The sequence below is a fragment of the Ictalurus furcatus genome, chromosome 6 (assembly GCF_023375685.1).
Source record: "Ictalurus furcatus strain D&B chromosome 6, Billie_1.0, whole genome shotgun sequence".
Taxonomy (NCBI): domain Eukaryota; kingdom Metazoa; phylum Chordata; class Actinopteri; order Siluriformes; family Ictaluridae; genus Ictalurus; species Ictalurus furcatus.
Window position 1 is genome coordinate 1,356,548 of NC_071260.1, and position 21,401 is coordinate 1,377,948.

The 21,401-nt window shown below is 38.7% G+C and overlaps 1 protein-coding gene across 1 annotated transcript; it reads left to right on the plus strand.

Moving 5' to 3' along the window:
- The first annotated feature begins 2,358 nt into the window (after positions 1 to 2,358).
- On the plus strand, positions 2,359 to 17,236 carry spopla (speckle type BTB/POZ protein like a). The gene is made up of 12 exons (XM_053626137.1): positions 2,359 to 2,542; positions 3,646 to 3,730; positions 5,977 to 6,132; positions 6,563 to 6,684; positions 7,610 to 7,761; positions 8,424 to 8,551; positions 9,668 to 9,845; positions 10,573 to 10,628; positions 10,710 to 10,832; positions 13,444 to 13,586; positions 13,721 to 13,774; positions 14,820 to 17,236. The coding sequence occupies exons 3-12, from the start codon at positions 6,028 to 6,030 to the stop codon at positions 14,962 to 14,964; spliced, it is 1,206 nt and encodes a 401-aa protein (XP_053482112.1). The 5' UTR covers positions 2,359 to 2,542; positions 3,646 to 3,730; positions 5,977 to 6,027; the 3' UTR covers positions 14,965 to 17,236.
- Positions 17,237 to 21,401: the final 4,165 nt, after the last annotated feature.

Below are 21,401 nucleotides of genomic sequence, written 5' to 3' on the forward strand. Positions count from 1 at the left end.
AACCGTCTCTCACGGTCAAAACTGTTCTTAAACATCCAAGCCAAACTGTTGTTTTATCGCCACACGTTAGCCGTGAAAAGGCTGTGTGTAAACACAGAGGAGACTTCCAATCTCAGCTGTGTGTGCACTTTCATGCTGGAGTGAATGGGAATCGGTTATCACAAGCCCACAGGGTGTAATAGTGCAGCTTTTGTTTCAGCATAGCTTAGCCAAATCTCCTTTATGTTTCACATCAGAACAAGACTCAAGACACTGAGAAACCTGCAGGCAATCTTCTATGGAATATAAACACAGTGTGTATGTCTCGTCATATAGACGAATAACACGGATCCTTACTCCATGCCTGTACGGCTATCATGAATTGCATTGTTCTGTAACCTTTGATTGTGCTGTTGTAGTAAAATAGAGTTACTCTTACACCCTCAGAGGTGATTCATTTCCTATAACGCACGTCCTGAAGTGGATTATTCATCTTATATCAAAGTAATTATCCAACTGTTAGAATTCTTAATTTATTAAAGAGCATGTACTTTTTATGTCACTCTGTAGGATGTTCAAAATATGTTTAGTATATATATATATATATATATATATATATATATATATATATATATATGTATATATATATATATATATATATATATATATATATATATATATAAACTCACATTTAACTAGTAAAAAACTTTTACTTTAAAAAATTGTACTTCTGAATAACTTAGTCATAATTATGAATTTCCAAAATCATAATTCAAATAATTTATTTATTAAGTGATCATTATACAATATATATATATATATATAATAACCAAACCATAATAAAAAATAATGTTGGTCTTCATGTTGCACTTTCTTAAGATATATACTCTAACGAATCCATCTAACGATCCCAGCCGGCTTTATTTGTTAATAATTACGCTACCACCACCATGCTGTGGTGATTGTTGTGTGATGTCAGTGAGGTCAAAGGGCAGGTGTCTTAACAAGACGGTTACTTCATTATGATAGATCGGGCAGCAATTTCACAGATGCATGCAAAAATGCCCGCAGAAAAAGTACAACACAAATCATAGAACGATCTGAGTTAAGAAATGACTTGTTTATGATTATAAGAAAATATGGAGAGTCTTTTATTTATTTATTTATTTATTTATTTATTTATTTATTTATTGATTGATTTATTGATTTAATCACTTATTACACTTCTTGAAGATGATCAGGCAGGACCTGGGAAAAGCTGAATTATTATGCATGACACTGTATCTTTATTGATCCTCCCGACCATGTGAACCATTTTTTATGGTTTTTTACACACCAACAAGGTTTGGATTTATCTACACAGTGGTGCAGCTTGTTTTCACAACTATGAGCCAGACTGTAGATGTAAATGAAACAGAACTGGACCAAGATTTGAACCTTGAGGCATTGAGTAGGTGAAATGAGATTCTGAGCTCTGGGCTGATTGATCTGCTCGAGAGGTGAGCAAGTGTCCTGACGGCTGCTTTGAAGTAAAGTTTGACGCAAAGTCCATGATGCCACACTTTATCAAAACCTTCTTTGATGTCTATAGTGTTATAATTATCGGCTATAATATAGAGTATACTCTTTCTCTCCACGGAGCAGGGAGTTGTCCCATCTTGCACCACGCTTTAAGATGTCTGATGTGCAGTTGCTGTGTGCTATGAATCCAAAATTTTTTCATTTTAAAAGGTATATCCATAACTGTTTTGTTCATGCTCTCTTGACTTAAACTAGTTGTTTTAGAGAGGACAAATATGAGCGAGTGTGGTTTTGAACACTTGTATCCATAAAGGGATTTGATTAACTCCTAATTGAGAATTTTGGAAGTCGGAATTACATAATTTTCGATGTCTGTGCATTTGAACTACTATATATATATGTATGTATGTATGTATGTATGTATTTATGTATATATATATATATATATATATATATATATATATATATATATATATATATATATTTAATTATCAAACATTTGTCTTTTGTTTGTAACAATCTAGCCAACTAACTTACATTAAAATAAATAAATAAATAGTTACTTTGATTTTTTAAAATTATTATTGTTGTTGTTGCTATGGTTGTTGTTTGTTTCTCACTTTGTTTATTATAAATTGTACTCACAAACCATTAGATTGTACAGTCATCATTACATTTTTATTAAACATTAAATGATTAAACTAAAAATGATAAAACTAGACCATATGCACAAGACATGATGAAAATTATATATTTGTAGACTACTACTACTACTACTACTACTACTAATAATAATAATAATAAAAAGGTATTAAACGTCGGATCATGTGTACCCTTCAATGCGCATGCGCAGTTTTTCCTCATCAGCGCGCATGCTCCGAACTGCTCCGCTCAACCTCGGTGTGTTTGGGATGAAACTAGCTAACATGCTAACTGGCTGATTAACGGATTAAACACGGGAATTTCGCGTACCAAAAGTTTTGACAATTCGAGGATTTTTTTTAAATAATCTGCGTTGAAATGATGGAGAAGGCGGAGAAAGGTTTGTTACCGTGTCCGCGGACTTTTTCTTTCATGTTATTAGTTTAAGGATGTTGTGTTAGCTTAGCTTAGCTTAGCCGAGCTAGTACTTAGCTTGTTTTGGTAGCCAGTTAGCTCAGTTCGGTGTTTCCTGCATAAGTGAATTTGTATAAAGTCATTTTTTTTATTTTTAGTTTTGTATAGCTCATATGTAGTGAGTTTTTTTTGGATTGGCAGAATATATATATATATATATATATATATATAAAATATATATTTAGAATCCAGACTTAATTAATATGTATAAGGAGTTTTTTTTAAATATCAAATTTATATTCCTGGTTTATTTATTTTATATTTTTGGGTTGTTGTATGTATAATAAAGCAAAAATTAATTAATTAAATACATTTATTACCTTGTTATTTAGCCCATTACCTACAAATTTTTATTAATTGTGAAATATAAAAGTAAAAAAGTTAATTTTAAATAATATATTTTCATTTATTTACAAAATTATAATATTTAGTATAAATATATATATATTTTTATTATTATTTTTTTTTTTTTTTACAGCAGGTTGATTATGTGGATGGATAGTCAGTGTTTAGGATGTTTGTGGTATCAAATTTAAGCAAATTATTTGTTTGTGCTGTAATATATATTAATAATACTACAAATAATATATAATTTTCCTGAGATTTTCTGACAAAGTACCAAAATGGGATGCTATAGAATTTTGTACAAAAATGCTAAAAATTATTTATATATATATAATATGTATATGTGTGTGTGTATGTGTGTGTATATAATAAATAAATAATTTTTTCCATGTAGAAAAGGTAGGGGAAATGAAGTAACTGGTATAAAAAAGCAGGATAAATTAAATATACAAATGAAATGTGAACTGTGTTATAATCCGAATCACTTCTGACCTACGGTTTAGGCCACGCCTCCTACCTCAGTGTGAACTGTTATAATCCGAATCACTTCTAACCTACGGTTTAGGCCACGCCTCCTACCTCAGTGTGAACTGTTATAATCCGAATCACTTCTAACCTACGGTTTAGGCCACGCCTCCTACCCGAGTGTGAACTGTGTTCTTTTGTTCTTGTGTACTCCCTCAGGTTGGGACGAAGGCAGAATTCCAGGGCTCGTTCTGTAAACCTGCTCATCGTTAGCATGAAAGAGAAGCGTTTCCATCATCTCAGGGTGAGTCGTTAAATATCCCGGTTAAATAAGCATACACCACACTATTGTAAATATGGTCCAGTCGGATGATGATAATGATTGCTGGACTAGACAACATCTAGAGGCCATGCTGATGCTCCTCTAATGCCTGAGTCACACTGCAGGAGTTCAGATCTTTGGCACCGTCTTAAATGACTGTCCTGTGGTGTGGTGTGGTGTGGTGTGTTGTGTGTAAAATCCAATCTGAATCTCTCAGATCCACTCACAAATAATTTAAACAACCAGCTGTACCTGTCTGTTCTACTCAGTATTTACTTTGATCTGAAGTCAGGTTCCCCTCCCTCCCCCGGGAGAACTTTACTGAGATCTCAGGTTCAGAGAATCGGGCTCGCTGATTAAGATTCATGAGTGTGAATTGCTCCTAGTTTCAGACATATATATATATCCCTCTGTTTCTCTCTCTCTCTCTCGTTCTCTCTTTTCAAACGATAAGTAAATGGTATTCAAATGAAAGTAGTTTTTTCCCCCCGAATATCCCTGTTTGTAATTGAGCTGTAATAAACCCCTTGCTGTAGTTTTGCATTAGACGAGTCCGGGCCTGTGTTAGACCTGTACAGACACGTTGCACAAACCAGCACCACTTATTTACTCCAAAACAAAGGGGTGTGGCCCAAACACTAGCGTTTCATGGAGAAGATCTCCTTACAAGTTCGTTATAATCCTCTACACACATAATGTAAACCTGTGTACGTACACCACACGCCAAAACAGCTATAAACAACACTAACTTAATTTAAATACGTTAATAACTATTCTGCTGGACTACAGTGTCAACTAACTCAGTTATAAAATAAATAAGTACATTTTGTGCTGGACTAAAGCATAAATTAATTCAGTTTACAATAAATAAATAAATACATTTTCTGCTTGGCAATTTAGTCCGCTAACTTGATTATGTAAATAAATAAATGCTGACTGAAGCATCAACTGTTTGCTTTTAAAACGTAAGTAATAAAAATAAAATTATATTTGGGTTTAAATAAATAAATAAAGGATAAGGCATTAACTCTGTTTAAAATATATAAATAAATAAACGGATAGATAAATAAATAAAGTCTATGGCATTAATTATCTCTTTAAAATGAACAAGCAAATAAATAAAGACTAAGGAATCAATGAGCTCTAATAAAAATAAATAAATAAATAAATAAAGGCCAAGGCATTAAATAACTCTTTAAAATACATAAATAATTTATAAATAGGTAAATGAAAATCAATAAAGCCTAAGACATGAATTAATTCAGTTTAAAATGCATAAATAAATTTTAAATAATTAATAAAGGCTAAGGGATTAGTTAACATTTTAAAAAACATAAGTAAAATATAAATAATTAAAGGCTGAGACATTAAGTTGGTTTAAAATAAATAAATAAACAAATAAATAAAAACTAAAAAATCAATGAGCTCTGATTAAAATAAATAAATAAATAAATGCCAAGGCATTGAATAACTGTTTAAAATACATAAATAATTTATAAATAAGTAAACGAAAATCAGTAAAAGCTAAGACATCAATTAATTCAGTTTATTAATGTGTAAATAAATCAAATAAATGAACAAATAAATAATCAGATAAATAAATAAAGGATAAGGCATTCATTAACTCTCTTTTAAAATAATAAATAAATAAATATTGTTCTTTACTGAAACTTAAGATAACTCAATCTAAATAGAATTGTTTTTGAGTGTAGTCTCAGCTGATTTGGTCTTAATGAATAAATAAATTAATAAACAAATTAATAAACAAGAGGTGCTGGATGAAATCTTCACACACATTATAGGCCGTTTACAGAGTGGAAAAAATATAATATAATATATGATGTTTATGTATGGCAGTGTTTGTGTTATATGGTCTCGCCGCTCGACAAACTGTTGCTAGGATACGGAGTTAGCCAAACAAATGAAACTCGATGCTTTCTTCATTCTTTTATTTGAGTTTTAAAGGTCCAGTGTAAATCAAGGTGGTTGTTGTTGTTTATTAAGTCGAGCGTGTGCTCTCCTGTGCCGTGCACGCCCTTTCTCCTCCTGATAGATTCGTCCACTCGTTCAGCTCAACGTTGACTCTCGTTCACACATGTAATGACTTCCTGATGGCGAGGTCTCTGGAGTGATATTTCCAGAAGCTCCGGATGTGCAGGAATGCACAGAGAAATTGCAGCCGTTTGTTCTCACTAAGCCCCGACTTTGCTCCTTCTTTCCACATAAAGGTCAAGTGGTGAGATTTCGTCGGGCTTCGTGTCCAGACAGAGGAAGGTCAGATGTCACGTGTCCTTACTCCTCCTCCTCCCCCTCCTCCTCCTCCTCCTCCTTCTCAGGGAGAGATGAGCAGCGGCCCTGTGGCCGAGAGCTGGTGCTACACACAGGTAAGCACAGTCAGATACAAATAAGTACACGGTCGCTTCCGATTTCAGCGCAAAAGAATAAAAATTGAGTTACTAGGCCTTTGACGGAGTGCACAAGATTCCCCATGAAACATTATAATCATGGCTCCTTATTCACTACATGTGCTCACTAGGACATAGCCTAGGTTGTGCACTAGATGCCTGATATAACAACATTTAAGATTCAGCCACAGAAAAAATTACTTTTAACAAGTGCCTTGTTGACGATGTCAGTTGTTTCTCTTTATCAGATTACTGAAGTGTTGTAAACAAGTTGATCAGATTATTGCCCAGATCTGATTTTCTTTCACTAATCAGATTACCTTGTACATATAAATATACTCGTGTCTCTGTCTGTGTCTCTGTCTGTGTCTCTGTCTGTGTCTCCGTCTGTGTGTGTTTTTCACTGCAGGTAAAAGTAGTGAAATTTTCCTACATGTGGACCATTAACAACTTCAGCTTCTGTCGAGAGGAGATGGGTGAAGTACTGAAAAGCTCCACCTTCTCTTCAGGTCCCAGTGATAAAATGAAATGGTGAGATTATTTATATATATATTTTGTGTGTGTGTGTGTGTACACAGAGAATAGAACAATTCAGAATTGTGATACTCATTTCCTCATACTACAATTTGGGGCATAGTAATTCTCATCTCCATACTCTTTAGTACGGATTGTATGCAAATCGGTATGCAGGGACTCTATCCAATCAGCACACAGTCCCCTCCCCTAAAGACACTGTAACCAGTCAGCACAGAGTCCCCTCCCCTAAAGACACTCCAACCAATTAGCACAGGTCCCCTTCCCTAAAGACATTCCAACCAATCAACGCAAAGTCCCCTCCCCTAAAGACACTGTAACCAATCACCACACAGGCCCCTCCTAAAGACACTGTAACCAATCAGCACACAGTCTCCTCCCCTAAAGACACTGTAACCAATCAGCACACAGGCCCCTCCTAAAGACACTCTAACCAATCAGCACACAGGCCCCTCCCCTAAAGACACTGTAACCAATCAGCACACAGGCCCCTCCTAAAGACACTCTAACCAATCAGCACACAGTCTCCTCCCCTAAAGACACTCTAACCAATCAGCACACAGGCCCCTCCCCTAAAGACACTGTAACCAATCCGTACACAGTCCCCTCCCCTAAAGACACTCTAACCAATCAGCACACAGTCCCCTCCCTTAAAGACACTGTAACCATTCAGTGCACAGTCAATAGGGAAAGTTCCTGGTATTCAGAACTGGTTTAAACTGGGTTTCTCTTAAGTGGATTTTCTGGGCAGGTATTAAAATCACCTTTGTGTAGTTCAAGTCTCTGAGGTTGGCAGATTTTTCACGAGTAGACGACGGGGTCTTTCAAAATCATTTAGCTCACCGAGCAGATTTGTCAGAATTTCAGACCTCTAAGAAGTGAGCTCTAAATATTTGTTGTGTGTGCGTGTTATTTGTTCCAGGTGCCTCAGAGTAAACCCAAAAGGACTCGATGATGAAAGCAAAGACTACCTGTCACTGTATCTTCTCCTGGTTAGCTGTCCCAAAAGTGAAGTGCGTGCGAAGTTTAAGTTTTCTTTACTCAACGCTAAGCGAGAGGAGACTAAAGCTATGGGTACGAGCCTCTTCTGCTGTAAACTTCATTGTTTATTCCTCATCATACATTACATTATATATTACTCAATTGTTGTAACGACATAATCCTTGTTCCTCACCATAACCTTAGCTAATTAGCATGTGTTACACTTTCCTGATTGTAATAAATGTTTTTGCTCTCTAGCAGATGCTGTAACCGGTACAGGAAAGTGATATTTATGTTATAATTTATGCATTTTCCTAATTGTAATTAGTGTTTTGGTGGCCAAATGTGCAGGACTGAGATTTAGACACTGCTTTAGGCTGTGTACTAAGAGCTAGATTTGTACTAAAACAACTTCTTGATAGTCCTTATGAGGAATAACATGCAAGGAAGACCTGCATTGGCCAAAGAACTCGCATTCACCAAAGTGCTGTACAAGAAATTAAGTAATAGCATAAGAAATATAAAAAAATAAAATAACACAACACCCATAAAGCACAGCTTACATCAGTTGTAATAGCGATGTATGTTTAATATCTCTGTGCCTTGTAAAAGCCTGCCTGCCTGTTCAAAAAACAGTGTTGTTTTGGGTTTTTTTTACTGACTTCGAATAACAAAACCAGCCATTATCTGTAGTCTTTTTTTAAAAAAAGTGTCTTATTAAAATTTAAACGTGACGGATTTGTTCTCCTTTACAGAAAGCCAAAGAGCCTACCGATTTGTCCAAGGCAAAGACTGGGGCTTCAAAAAGTTTATTAGAAGAGATTTTCTTCTCGACGAAGCGAACGGCCTTCTTCCAGACGACAAGCTCACTCTGTTCTGTGAGGTAGAGTGCTAAACCGTGTCTGAAAATGATTTCTACTTAGTGTTCTTATTCAAAAATAAACAAAAAATACTGTTGGTGCTGTCTGCACTACCCATAATGCACTGTAAGCACCTTTTAACGTATGTCGCAAAAAGCGCTGACACTGGAGACTCCTTCCCTAAACGTTACATCAATCATAAATCTCTCACTATCTGTTTGCTTGAGCGAGTCGGGACGGCTGTGCCTTTCTGAATTTCTGAGTAAATGATCAGGCGTCTTATACGATCCTGTCCTCCTCCTCATCATCTGTGAGTGACGAGCACCCGCCCACTCTTATACCGAAGCGATCGGGGGGGGCAGAGAAGTGCATTTTGCAGATAATTACGAGGATATTGTCTGGAGAAAGAGAGTTTGCGAGTCCCGATGAGATCTTCAAGCGTCAACGTTTGCTGGGAAATTGGCAATTTAATAAAGCAAATTAGATGCAAATTGCAGATAGGCTGTTTCCCATCATTAATTGGACAGCTCTCTAGATGAGGAAGTGAGAAACACAGTGGCTGTTAAACCGCTGCCGGTGGTTTTCTTTTTCTCTCTCACACTGTTTGATAGTGCCTTCACACAGCGTTATGAACAGCGTTCAGTCTCTTAAAGGTGCAATAAGCTGACAGTTTTCCTGTACAAAATAATAAATAGGTTTGTAAACCTTGTCGCATGCTAACTGCTTAACGTTGTTGTATCAGTGTAGCCGTATTATCAAATATACAAACTTGATATGACACAACATGTAGTGTATAGGCACTCATTCCCCTGCCCTAAAACCACTGTAACCAATCAGCACACAGTCAAGACTTCAAGTTCAGAAGTTATGTCAATAGGGAAAGTTCCTCGTATTCAGAACCGGGTTACACTGGGTTTGTGTGTGCTGACTCGTTGCCTTGCCCGCCAAGCTCTAATCATTTATATCTTTATAAAAGTGAAAACATTGCTTACGATGTTTACGTTTGCATGGTTGTTGTTGTTGTTGCTTTTTGTTTGTTGAATATGTGCACTCTCAGAAAACACCTTCATTTATTTATGTTTGCTCTAGCGTTTGGGATTCATTCCCGATCTACTCTTTCTGCTTCTCCCCTGCTCTAGGTGAGTGTAGTGCAGGACTCTGTAAATATCTCAGGTCAATCTAACACAAATGTGCTGAAAGTTCCTGAGTGCCAACTCTCAGATGATCTGGGAAATCTGTGGGAGTGTTCACGCTTCACTGACTGCACACTGTGTGTGGGGGGGCAGGAGTTCAAAGCCCACAAATCCATTCTGGCAGGTAAAGACCTACAGCCATCTTCAGTTTAGTCTCCAGCAGGAGGCAGATCGTAATGTCTTAGATTACAGGAAGTGCAAGCGCTGGTTGGTGTCTTAAGATCTCAGGCAGATCGGGGCACCAGATCTCGGGTGGGTTGGTCCAGTGATGTTTCAGATGGATGAATCCATCCGGTCTCAAGCAAATTGGTCTTGTAAGATTTCAGGCAGTTTGGTTACCCAAGATCACGGGCGGTTCGAGCATCTAAGGTCTCGTGCGGGTCAGTCCCCCAAGATCTCAGGTGGACTGGTCCTATAAGAGTTCAGGAGGATTAGTCCACCGGATCTTGGGCTGATTGATCCTCCGTATCCTAGGCACACTGGTCCTCCAAGATCTTGTGCTACTTGGTCCACTAGATTGGTTCAGTCCCCCAAATCTCCTTAAACATTTAAAAACTATATCACTTAGGTAATGGATTCTTTTCATTAAAAACAAGAACTGAGTAAACTTGTTTATTAGATTCGGTGTTACAGACGTAAGTTGTGTTCTTCAGTATAAATGAGGAAAACGTTTTCCATGTTGAACTGTGCGTGAGCTTAACCAGACAAGTTAAAAAAGGGACTCTGAGCTTGCCTCAGTAATCTTAACGAACGGTCACAATAAAAATAGAGAGGGGAAACAATAAAGAAAATAAGTCATGTCTTCAGGCATTCCTAATATATGACTGACGGATTTATCGCTCTCTTGGCAGCGAGATCACCGGTTTTTAACGCCATGTTTGAGCATGAGATGGAGGAGAGCAAGAAGGTACACATTCACTGTGATTACTAGATGTTTGCAGCAGCTGTTTTATCTGTACTTACTTTCTCTTTATTTCCTCACACACAGAACTGGGTGGACATCAGCGACGTCGAGCCAGATGTCTTTAGAGAAATGATGGGGTTTATATACACGGGGAAAGCACCAAATCTGGAGAAAATGGCCGACAGTTTGTTGGCAGCGGCTGATAAAGTAAGTGATGGAGCGAGATGGTCTTTATGGTAAATTACATTTTCAGTATTTGTGTAAGAATTCTACAATAAATATCACATTTCTATCGTTTTTATAGAGTTATCTTTTTATATAATGCTGATCATCCTTTTAGCACACGTTGTTATATATGTCCTCCTGAATTCCTAAGTAAAACGGGCCGTTCCAAACACTGTTCAGAGGAATTTGGTTCAAAAGTTGATTGGAGAGGGGAAAACGTATAAAGAAGCGCAGCAAATTATCGGACGCTCAGCTAAAATGATCTCAAATGCTTTAAAATGCCGACAAAAACCCGAAACACGCGGAAGAAAGCGAGCGACTCCTGTTAAAACAGGTCGAACAATAGTCAGAATGACAAAGATCCGGCCGATCGTCACCTCAAGAAAGATCGAAGATGATCTAAAATAACCTGTAAGTACCGTTACAGTCAGAAGACGTTTGATCAAAGTGAAGCTATCGGCAAGAAGCCCCGGCATTGCAGTTTGCCGAGGAGCACATCCATTGGCCCAAAGAGAAATGGCGTAAAATTCTGTGGACTGATGTGAGTGAAATTCTTTTCGACGGCTCTAGGGGTCATCGACAAAACTCATGGTATGGGGATGTTTCTCGTTCTACGGTGTTGGGTGTGTTTATGGTATACCAGGGGTCATGGGTCAGTTTGAATACATCAAAATACTCGAAGAGTTTATGTTGCCCTGTGCCGAAGAGGAAACGCTGCTGAAATGGGTGTTTCAACAAGACAGCGACCCCACACACACGAGTAATCGATCGACATCTCGGTTCCAGACAAAAATGATCGAGGTAATGGAGTTGCCAGCTCAATCCCCTGACCTCAACCCCTCTGAAAACTCATGGGGTGATGGTAAAAGTGCAGTGTCCGAAGCAAAACCCAAAAATTCACAGGAACTGGGCTGCCAGAAGTCGGTTGACTCGATGCGACGCAAACTAAATATTAATTCAGTAATTTAAAGTGAACTTAAACGTTGACAAATTTCTTCAGTTTATAAGTGTTTGAAGAGGTTTGAAGAGAAAAATGCCGACACTGCTTCTTTTTTTTTCCTTTTGAGCAGCTTCCTGTAAAAAAAAAATAACGCTACTATAAAATATGTTACTGCTTTGATTTGTAATTGAATGTGTAATGCTTCCACTACATTTGAAATATGGAAATAAAATTCACTTTTACTTTCAAACACACCGCTGTTTATTTTAACACAAGTCTATGTATATATTATATGTATATTATATAATATATATTACATGTGTATATAGTTGGTTATACATGTATTAGTTTAAATGATTGTATAAGTATTTTTGCATTATTTTTTATGGCTGCACAAAAAAGCACTGATAATTAATCTGCAGTCCTAAATAATAATAATAATAATAATAATAATAATAATAATAAAATCTCACTTTCACTGCACCTTGTGGATTCTGTTACTCGCTGCCTTTAGGCGTGGTGTTTTACTTTGATCGCAGCGTTTTAATTACACATTACAGATCTTACTTGCGCCGCCACTGTGTATCACCGCGTCTACGCTGCGAGTGAGGATCAACACGGCCTCGTTACTAACGGGTCACTTACAGATCGCTCTCGTTATAATAAACAACAGAATGTACACTGCAAGCTCGCAAATACAGCATGTAATGACAATAAACTTGCACGAAACTAAACTTTTTAAGCGCCTCGCACCAGTTGAACACAACGGAGCATTTTAGATATAAGCAGAAGTTTGTGCTCGTGCATCACTGTCGTGTTTCCGTGCTACACGAGCTCCGCTTTGTAAAGTTTACAGGTTACAATCTTCTTTATGGCATTTAATATAAAACGCTCCCCTGCATTAGAGGACATGGAGGTCACACTTTTTTCCGCTGTCGCTTGACGATTACGCCTCCGTCTGATGGTGACTGAGGTCATGTTGGTAACGCTGATAAACAGCAAACTGTAGAAATGTACTTTCGTTGACGCTCGCATTACGTGCGTTTGACGTCGTCCCGGTTAGTAATAACAAACGCTAGTTTCATTTGAGATGATACTACCTTTCTGAAATACTACTACTAAATGCTAATTATTCAAAACAAATGTTTTTTTTTTTTTTAATTTTTTGTGTGTTTTATAAATACATGCTTTAAATGATTTTTAATCTCACACATTTTTTTAAATCTGATTTTTATGTTTGAGATATCTTATGTATTATCTTTCTCACTATTAAAAGCAACATTTTCATCTTTTTTTTTTTTAAATGTATTTTTAAATTAAAATATACATGGTGACGTCATCAAAAAATTTGAAGTCATTTGTAGGCTTGAGAAATCATTACATTTTGATAGAAATGATTATTATTTTAAAAAAATAATAAATTTGGGCTTTTTGTTATTAATTCTGATTATTTTATTTTAGCACATTGTGATCAGGGACACAAATTAACATCGGCGTCTATTACGTGTTAGCGACATTATCCTCATAGCATTTCATTATTATTTTTTCTCTTCCACTTTATAGATTCAGTGAACTTTTAACGTCTTCATCGGACAGAAATTCATCTCGGGTTTGTGAAGAAACGTGTTTGTGTGTGTGTGTGTGTGTGTGTAGTACGCTCTGGAGCGTTTAAAGGTGATGTGCGAGGAGTCTCTGTGCAGCAGCCTGTGTGTGGAGAACGTAGCCGACACGCTCATCCTCGCCGACCTGCACAGCGCCGAGCAGCTCAAAGCTCAAGCCATCGATTTTATCAATAGGCAAGTGCGGCTTCAGGAAGGAAAAAAAAAAACAACAAAACGCGGCACTCGATGATAAATCACCGCTGCCATCACTGTTTACACACGCTGAATGTTAGCTAGCTCTCTTTTCTTCTTTTTTATCTCCTCTCTAGGTGCAGCGTCCTCCGACAGCTGGGGTGCAAGGATGGAAAATACTGGAATAGCAAGTATGTAATTAGCCTGAGTGTGTGTGTGTGTGAGAGAGAGACACATACAAGATTAATAACAAGCTCTTATCAGCACCAGCGAGCTGCATTAGAATTCATTGTTTTGGGTTTTGGCTGCTAAAACCTCGTCAGTCTCTGCTAGTTTTCTCCATATCTCAGAATTTATGATGTTAATAGACTTTCAGAAACAGTTTAGGAATATTAAAAACACCCATCTTGCGCACTTCTCATTTCTTTTATGTCTCCTTCCCTGAGGTCCTGGTTATAAGGTTTGTGTCATCGTTCGTTCGTCAGAATTGAACAGGCTGTCTGTTTCTCCACCTTTACCACTCGTGTATATTTGTCTAGAAAAGCGTGAGTTTGAATCTCAACACTGCCACAGTCAAATCCGTGGCCGGGAGTCGAGAGAGCAGCACTGTCTGTGTGGATGTGGGTGGGCGGAGCATATACGCTCTGTCCCCTGTCGATCACAGCGACATCAGCCAATCGTAGACGTCTGTGAGGTCGTGTATGCGAAAGAGGCCAAATACCGTGTAAATACTTATACTATGCACTAAAAGTGACGAAAGAGTACATACATACTGGGACGTACTAACACGTGCTGTAACGGAAGAGAACGTAGAGGGCGCCGTTGCTCAGTTACGCACACCGTCACCGTAAACAACCTCCTCGTCGCATTTCAGGTTTTCTTCATTTGTTATTCCTTATCTCATATAAGTTATACTATATCGTTTCGTTTCCCATACTCTTGATTTGTTTTTATTTATATTTAGTCCTGGTACACCGGATACGCGGTTAAACATGCTCGCGTTCGGGACGTGCTGATTCTAATCTCGGATGATGTTTTTGACGGGTAGTAGGCGAATCGGGACGCAGCCTTTCATTCGAGTGTTTTGTGCTTCTTACAGCAGTATGTTTATAAAGCAGTCACGATTAATCACTGTCTCTCGTCTGATCTCTGCTGAGCGTTAGATTTAATTGCTCCATGGGTTCTGACCGTGTGTGGGGTTAACACTCGGATGTCTTTGTGCTCTTTGTGTCACAGCCACGCCGCAGACATAATGGAGACTCCGGGCTGGAAGGCAATGATCCAGTCTCATCCACACTTAGTGGCCGAGGCTTTCCGCGCTCTGGCTTCGGCTCAGTGCCCTCCGTTCGGCCTGCCCAGGAAGAGGCTCAAGCAGTCCTGATCTCTCTCTCCATCTCTCACTTGATCTATTTCAGCCGGAGGAAGGAAAGGAGGCAATGGGGGGGAACAACATGAACTCGTACCGCTCTCACTGAGACATGGCTTTCAGCTTCAGATACACTCTCACTCTTTTACATTGTCCCTTTCTTTTTTTCAGTTGTTTTTTCTCCCCTCTTTCTTTTCACTCTTATTTTCTCATCTTTCTCTCATTAACTGGCATTTACGCTCTCTTTCTTTTTTTTTTCCTCCATCAACCTCTCTCTGAGCGTCTCTCTTTTTTCCTCACTGTATCACTCTCATCCTCTTTCTTGCTTTCCTCGTCATTCCTCCCTGTCTTTCCTCCGTCTTTCTTTCTCTCTTCGTTGCACTTTTTCTTTCTCCGTCTTATCGGTTTCATTTTCCTCTTGTCATTCTCTCTCTCGTTCTCACACACACACGCGCGTGCACACACTTTCTCCCTTTCGCGTTCTCATTTCATTTTCTCTCTCACTCTCACTTTCGTTTCTTCCCTTCATCACTCTCTCTTCTCTTTCATTCTCACTTGCTTTCTTCTCGTCTGTCTTTCCTTCTAATTGTTCTTGCAGTTTTTTTTTTTTTTGTCTTTCTGCCTTTTTTTCCCACTTCTGTTTTCTTTCTTATCGTTTGTATCTCACATTACACCTTTTTCTTTCTTCTCTCATCCTTTCTCTCGCGTCTCCTCTCGCATTTCCCATGTGACACTTGGTCTAAATCCAGAGACAGTAACGAGTGTGTGAACTTCTTCCCCTCCTTCGGTGAGAGGAAGAGCCGTAACAATTGTTCCAGCCTTCATTTCTCACACGATATGTTCAGTCTCTAAGCTTTATTTTTCCTGTCTGCACGCTTCTCTCTCTCTCTTGCTCTCTCTCTCTCCAACTATCAATCTCACTTTTCCACTCCGGCTCAAACCGTCTTTTAAAAGTAAATATTTTTAGACATTTTGGTTGACTGAGAATCAGTCAGTGGATTATTATTATTATTATTATTATTACTTTCCCCCTTCCTTGTCGTCTCCAATGGCTGTAAAAAAAAAAAAAAAAAGAAAAGAAAAGAAAGGGAAAAAAAGGATCAGTGTTCTCCTGTGTGCCTGCCTCGTCCCAAGCAGACCAGGCCGTTCGTTCCTCCTCACCGTTTGCACTAGTTCCCTGTGTCCAGACGTTCTTTTTGATATGACGTGTAAAAGGTTTGTTTAAAGCAGAAAATGTCCTGATGTTATATAAATGTTTGGCCCGTTTTCGCGACTAGACATTTGAGACGATCAGTGAAACAGATCATGCCCCATATTGATGGCACAATTTCTATGTAGGACTTACTTGACTTATATTTGAACGGTAAATACATAAACATTATTTTTTCTTGTTTTTTTTTTGGGGGGGGGGGCGGTTGAAATGGGGGTGTAAAGGAAGTATTATCCGTAAGTTTCTACACTTGCGTCACTCTGACGTGACGTGACGTTACACTGTGAGAGAAATGAGGGCTAAAAGTTTGCCAGTTTGGCTCAAATTGATAGAAAATGTACACAAACATATCTTGAGGTGTTTTTCATCCAGACTATTTCCTTTCATTTGGTCTCCTTGTTCCAGATATAAACAATAACCCATAACCCAACACACAATGACGCTTAAATATTGCCGATATAATAACATGTAAGGATAAGGGATGCGTCACGTTAATGATGGATAATTAAATGACAAACGAGTCGTCCAGTAAGTTCTGGCACCGTCCTTTCTAACAGATGCAATATTATTATTTTAAATTTTTTTTTTTTTTACATGAAATACAAAGAACCCAGAACTTGATTTTCCTACTTTTTATTGAAGCCGACAGCTGATTTAGTGCTCTACGGTCACACTTGTTGCTTGTGAGTGTGGCCTGTCCAAATACAAATTAAAGCGAATTATTTTAACGAAATGACGCGCTAATCAGTTGTTTGATTTACATGTCTAAGTACTAGCTTCATCGCACTAGCACGTTAGCAAAAGGTTAACTACTAGCTACGTACACTCACCAGTAGCGCTAGTGATTTTTTTTTTTTTTTTCTTTGTAATGTCTCTAAACACGTTTACTGAGAGGTCAAACGGGATCTAAACGCAGGTCGAAACTTGTGTTGTGAGCGGGGAACCGAAGAAGTCGAGCCACGTGCGCCGTCCGATCGGCCCGAGGTGTTAGAGAAGTAAATCATTTGCTACAACAGAATGAACTCGTATCATGGAGGAGGTCATTTATTTGACTTTGTGGCATTTCTACAGAGAGTCCCAAGAACTTTGGATCACCTATTTATTCAGGTCTGAAGCACGGTTTTACTCTGCGTCTCCATAATGTCCCATCGTTCTTTATTTTTTGGCCGTTAAAGATCTTTAACCTGTTAGTATCGTCTTCGTCGTACACGTGAAATAATAATGCACGTTTAATCCTAACAGCATGAATTAAGACTACAATTATCAGTACATCTCTCAACCAATAAGAACACATCGTTCATGGCGCACTCGGTATTCGCAAGCACTTTTTGTTGTCGTTGTTGTTTCTGTCCAGTCTGATGGTGGTTCATGTTAAGATTCCTACATAATTTACAGCACTTTTCATCATCACTACACCATACATTAGCTACCAGTTAGCACCATCTCGATTAATTAACATTTACTTCTTCCGTCCATGACTACAAATAAGTTCTCATCAGCAATTAAAATTGTAATTAGCAAATTTAGAGGTTTATCAACATCTTTCACTTAATTTATGCTCATTTATGCTTATTCATGCTGGCTGGAATAAACTGCTCGTTATATAACGTAACAGACTCTATAACAGACGCGACTTATTGCGTAATAATACCGAAATACTAACTAATGAGGTAAACGATGTTAAAGTGTCCCGGTGTTTACTTTCCGGGAGATTTTCAAAGGAGAAATAGTCGTGCTAAATGTCACACACATCTTGTTACAGCGTGCCAGAACTTAATAAACGTCTCGATTTATCACCGGGAAGATCCGGGCAGGAGCGAGGAGGGCAAAGCGCTGTCGATTTTAGAGCTTCCCTTTCTCGAATCAGCCTCTCGTCAAGTCTTTTACGAGCCGCCATGTGTGTTTTCAGCAGGGGTTTGGTCCTCCTGGATGTGAGAGATCACACTTCGGTCTCCATCCACTGACTCGGCAAATACGCGGTGCTGAGAATCAAACATTGGCTTTATTGCACTGTGTGTTGGGAGGTTTTACGTCATATCGTTTCGTTTCGGTTCATTTCAGTAGTACTGGTGTTCTGACTGCATTGGAGGCATCTGTACGATGTTTAATGTCACATTGGTTGATTTGTTCTGTTTAAGGACTGTTTAAGAATGTGTGTTGTCATTAAAAATATTTTTTTCAGCATAAAGTGTGGTGTTTTTTAAAAAAAAAATTATTCAAAGCAGTGCTTGCTAACTCGGTTCTGTCTTAGCGACGGAAAGGTTTTCGGTTCGCTGACGTTTAGATGTTTTATCCGCCCTGGATTCTGGATCTGTCGTGTGTAGGAGACTTGTCTGGTGTGATCTTAAAAAGCTTTTGATCTGAAGGTGTGCGATTAAACGTGTGAAATCCGTGTCGTAGACAAAAATATAATCGTGCCGACGTGTTCGTTTCTTTCATTAGAAAACTCGCATTTTATTTACCAAAAATTTTTTTAAACGGACGACTCGGAGCGAATTATTCTGAAAAGCAGGAGATGAGTGTGCAGCGTCGGTGTGAACTCCTTTATTACTGTTTAAAAATCATCTCGGGGAAATTCCTCAAGAAATCAGGTGAGAAAATGCCAAGAATATATTTCTATAAATTCTAGGTAAAAAGGGCGTCGACTATGAAGATGATAAAATATTACTTTATTTTGATTTACTTTGGAACATAATTCCCATAGTTCCATTCGTGTTACTCCAGAGTTTGGATAACTTTTATTATTATTATAAAATGTGGGAAAAATAAAGAATGTGTCGAAACTTTTGATGGTGTATGTCGGTAGTGTATGTCTAGCCGACTTTCTTGTAGCCTACTCGCTTCTGGCCGAGTCGCAACTCGTGTCCATGAGACTCGCATCTAGCCGACTGTCTCCTCGTCTAGCTGAACATCATCTAGCACGCTGTCATCAGGCCAAATGTTCAGTTGACTCGTCGTCTAGCTGACTCGCATCCACCCGACTCTCATTGTCTAGCTGACTCGCATCTAGTTGACTCACATCTACCTGACTCTCACTGTCTAGCTGCCTTGCATCCACCCGACTCACTGTCTAGCTGACTCGCATCCACCTGACTCTCATTGTCTAGCTGACTCACATCCACCTGACTCTCATTGTCTAGTTGACTCACATCTAGTTGACTCACATCTAGTTGACTCACATCCACCTGACTCTCATTGTCTAGCTGACTCACATCTAGTTGACTCACATCCACCTGACTCTCATTGTCTAGCTGACTCGCATCCACCTGACTCTCATTGTATAGCTGACTCACATCTAGCTGACTCACATCCACTGGACTCTCATTGCCTAGCTGACTTGTATGCACCTGACTCTCATTGCCTAGCTGACTCGCATCTTGCAAACTCACATCCACCTGACTCTCATTGTCTTGCTGACTCGCATCCACCTGACTCCCATTGTCTAGCTGACTCGCATCTAGCTAACTCGCATCCACTGACTCTCATTGTCTAGCTGACTCGCATCCACCTGACTCCCATTGTCTAGCTAACTCGCATCCACCTGACTCTCATTGTCTAGCTAACTCGCATCCACCTGACTCTCATTGTCTAGCTGACTCGCATCTACCTGACTCCCATTGTCTAGCTGACTCGCATCCACTGGACTCTCATTGCCTAGCTGACTTGCATGCATCTGACTCTCATTGCCTAGCTGACTCGCATCTTGCTAACTCGCATCCACCTGACTCGCATCTAGACGACTTGCATCCCCCCGACTCTCATTGTCGTTTAGCTGACTCGCATCCACCCGACTCTTGTCGTCTACCTGACCCTCATAGGCCAGCCATGTCTATCTGACTCGCACCCACATGACTCTCCTCATCGTTTAGCTGACTCATTGTCTAATTAACGTTCATACATAGCAACGTATACAATTACAGCAGTTCGATACATGATTCCAAACCATTGCACATTTTCACAAATAGGATGGTGTGCATCACTAACATGCTGCTGGTCTGGACCGTAGAACTCGCATCCATGATTTCAGGTGCCTGGGTTCATCAGGAAGCACAAGTTACCTGACTGCCATTTATTTTTACCCTAAACATGTCGAAATGGTGTTGAAGATTATTGGTGAAACCAAAAATAAATTGTGAATGACTTAACAGATTTTTGGAGCGCAGTAATGTGAAAAGATGTGAAGTATTACATTTACAGATACAGAAGTGCATCAGTTTGTTTGTTTATTTATTTATATTTCTTCTTGAGTGTAACTCTGCCATACACATTAAGCGTGATTTAAATTACAGTACACATATCTACAATTTAAGGATATTTAGAATTTTTTTTTTTTTTTTTTTAAAGTGTTCTTTGTTGGTCCCTTTGGAGGAATCCTCTCAGGTGTTTACCTATCAGAAAGAGTCCCAAGTAGAAATGAGTCTTTTTAAAAAAAAAAAAAAAAAAATTATTAGTATAAGAACTGCAAAATAACAAGCTGATATTTAAGATAGTGTATGTTTTGTGCTCGGTAGTATTCAAGAAGTCCCAAGGTCACGACCAGGAACTGCTTTTTCATTTATTTTGTTATCAAGCACTCCGTTTGTTACACACTCCGTTATCTGACTGTATATAAATGTGAAAAATCATTGTCGACAACCTGCGTATCCTTTTTTTTTGTTTTTATTTTCTCGGATCCCGCTAATATCAGACTGTTTCCTGAACAGTGATTAGGTTAAGTGTGTAAAATATTAGCTTTTTATATAGCTGGATAAATGAAAGTAGACTGCAGGAATGTACTGCGTTCTCATTAACGCTGGATAAAAGTGGTGTGTGTGTGTGTGTGTGTGTGTGTGTTTCAGCGCAGCCTGATTTGGTCCTGAATTAGCACTACATCTGCGGCACTTTGCTCTATTAAAACGCGGCGCTTTCATGTGCTCCCTAATGCCAGGGCTGATTAAAGTGAACAGCAGGCACTAATCCGAGATACGAGACGGCCGTTTTCCCTCGGAGCGTCTCCGTATCAGCGCTCTCCTCTCTGCGTTTAGAGCGGATGAGGAAACACAGCCTCATGAGAAAAGCTGCTGGAAACCTGAGCTGCCTTTTTATTTTTTTAGGCCAAAGGTGTTTGCTCTGAACACCAGAGCGTTTGTTCCGAGCAGATTATAATGAAAAGAATTGAACACAGTGCATCAGTTAGAACCAGTACAGGTATCCAGGTCACGGGTGTGTGAGTGTAAGTAGCAGATTTTCTTCGTGTAGATAT

Bases quoted from the DNA above. Each gene is read 5' to 3' on its own strand.
- spopla (XM_053626137.1), top strand. From the start codon at position 6,028: ATGTCACGTGTCCTTACTCCTCCTCCTCCCCCTCCTCCTCCTCCTCCT. The intron at 6,133-6,562 runs GTAAGCACAGTC...TTTTCACTGCAG, and splicing joins AGAGCTGGTGCTACACACAG to GTAAAAGTAGTGAAATTTTC. The intron at 13,775-14,819 runs GTATGTAATTAG...TTTGTGTCACAG, and splicing joins GGAAAATACTGGAATAGCAA to CCACGCCGCAGACATAATGG.